General features: G+C 39.7%; 1 protein-coding gene across 1 annotated transcript; it reads right to left on the reverse strand.

Annotated features, from left to right (window-relative positions):
- Positions 1-395: 395 nt before the first annotated feature.
- Positions 396-1,627, reverse strand: LOC148027117 (17.4 kDa class I heat shock protein-like). Its single transcript, XM_087690578.1, has 2 exons — positions 1,524-1,627; positions 396-859 (listed from the first exon to the last, which is right to left on the reverse strand). Exons 1-2 carry the CDS (start codon positions 1,624-1,626, stop codon positions 612-614), a joined length of 351 nt encoding a protein of 116 aa, XP_087546704.1. The 5' UTR covers position 1,627; the 3' UTR covers positions 396-611.
- Between the last annotated feature and the right edge of the window lie 250 nt (positions 1,628-1,877).

The raw sequence follows: 1,877 nt of genomic DNA on the forward strand, positions 1-1,877 counted from the left end.
TGCATTCAAGTACTCCCTTCCCTCTATGAGCAACTACAATTGCCATGTTGAGACAATGGTATACTATGGGTATTATAGTTACATATTAAATCATGCATCATTCATTGGTTTTGTCATGTTTATCTATTGTAACATGTACCTAATTAAGTTATTTAAAGAATAAGTAAAATTTTCATCTTTGAGAGCCTTAGTATCAATTTATAGATAATTGTATATTAGCATACAAGAAAAATGTCTCAATATCTACGAGATTATAGATCTCTTACTCATAAAGTAAATTGGAATTCGACAATTACATCAACCTCTTTCAAGAAGAAAAATGAGAGAGAGAGAGAGAGAGAGAGAGAGAGAGAGAGAGAGAGAGAGAGAGAGAGAGAGAGAGAGAGGGAGGGAGAGACTCTTAGTAGATAATGTAAAGCGTGTCAACTCTCAAAAGTTTTTTTTTTTGGAGGGGGGATACACTCATAAAGACCTATTAGACAGGTCGATACTTATGAAGCCTTATGATTTTCAAAGTGTAAATAGGCGATGCCTATCTTGCATGAAGCCTTTTCTATGAGCTAATGCAAAAGAGAGATCACACTTTCTCAGTATTTGCTCATTATGGGGATCTACCTAATGATGGATTTCTTTTTTGGTACAGTGATGGTAACAACACCAGCTTCATCTTGGGCTGTTATTTTGTCCAAAATAATGTTGTCTAGTAGCTGGAATTGGCGAAGAAAGCTACCTTGAGGCCTCTCAATACTGTACTCAATTATATAGTCTCTAGTCCTTTCTAGCTCATTGATGTGCACACCAATAATTTGAAGCACATTGCCCGGGAGCACTTGTAAGCTTATGTCATCCTTGGTCAAACCTACAAAAAAAACACAATTTCAAACACTTCTTCATGTGGGGTATTGTTTGATGATATTGTTGATACATCAAGAACCCTCTTACCACTGAAAGATATTATAATTGGGCAGATTATTTCAATATGAAGGTCATATAGTTAAAGTATAGCTTACACATTATGTACATAGCATTGAGAAGCCTAGTATTTAAAGGTGGTCATAGTTGACAAATTTCCAACGGTGAGTGTAAGCTAATCTAGCTCTAGCCAATGATTTAACATCGTTTTCACGTGGAAAATGCCAATGAGGTTTGCCATTTACTTACTTCATTAGTTAGACTTCCACATGTAAAATCACCTAACGAATCATAATAAAATTTACATCATTTAGTCACCTCAAACCACTTCTAGCTCCTTGACAATGTCATGTCGATTCACCCTTCAAAAGCTATGACAATGTCATGTCGATTGTCCATTCAAATAATGGTAAGACTACCAACCATAACCAATGCATTCATTATACCAACCACCAGCCAATGTATTCATCTAGTCAATCGTCGAATCACATGGAAAATGCCAATGAGCATCGCCACATACGTACTTCATAATGAGATTTTCACACGTAAAATCGCTTCGAAGAAGCTATGACACTTTGATTCTACGTGCAAGAGGGAGCTCTGCTGGTCACCTGGTACATCGAGCTTGATGTGGTGTGCCGACGCAGTCTCGAGCCAGTCCACCTTGAGCTCGCCAACGCTGGCAATGGTAGGGAAGCGAGAGAAGCTGGCCATGATATAGGGAAGCGCGCGCAGACACAGAGAATGAGAGAAAGAGAGAGAGAGAGAGTGTGTGTGTGTGTGTGAGTACTAAGCCAACGAATGGGAAGGGATGAGCCAGCACCTGCCCTTTTATAGTAGTAGCGCTCGCGCGCTCTCTCTCTCTCTCTCTCTCTGTGTCTCTGTGCGCCTTTGCGGGGTCTCTACTCAACCCCCGTCGGGTTATTTCCTTCCCTTTCAGCTGACTCGCTACAAAAAGCATAGAT

This window comes from Lygodium microphyllum, chromosome 13 (assembly GCF_053477565.2).
Source record: "Lygodium microphyllum isolate KBCC chromosome 13, Lygodium_microphyllum_v1.1.10, whole genome shotgun sequence".
NCBI lineage: Eukaryota > Viridiplantae > Streptophyta > Polypodiopsida > Schizaeales > Lygodiaceae > Lygodium > Lygodium microphyllum.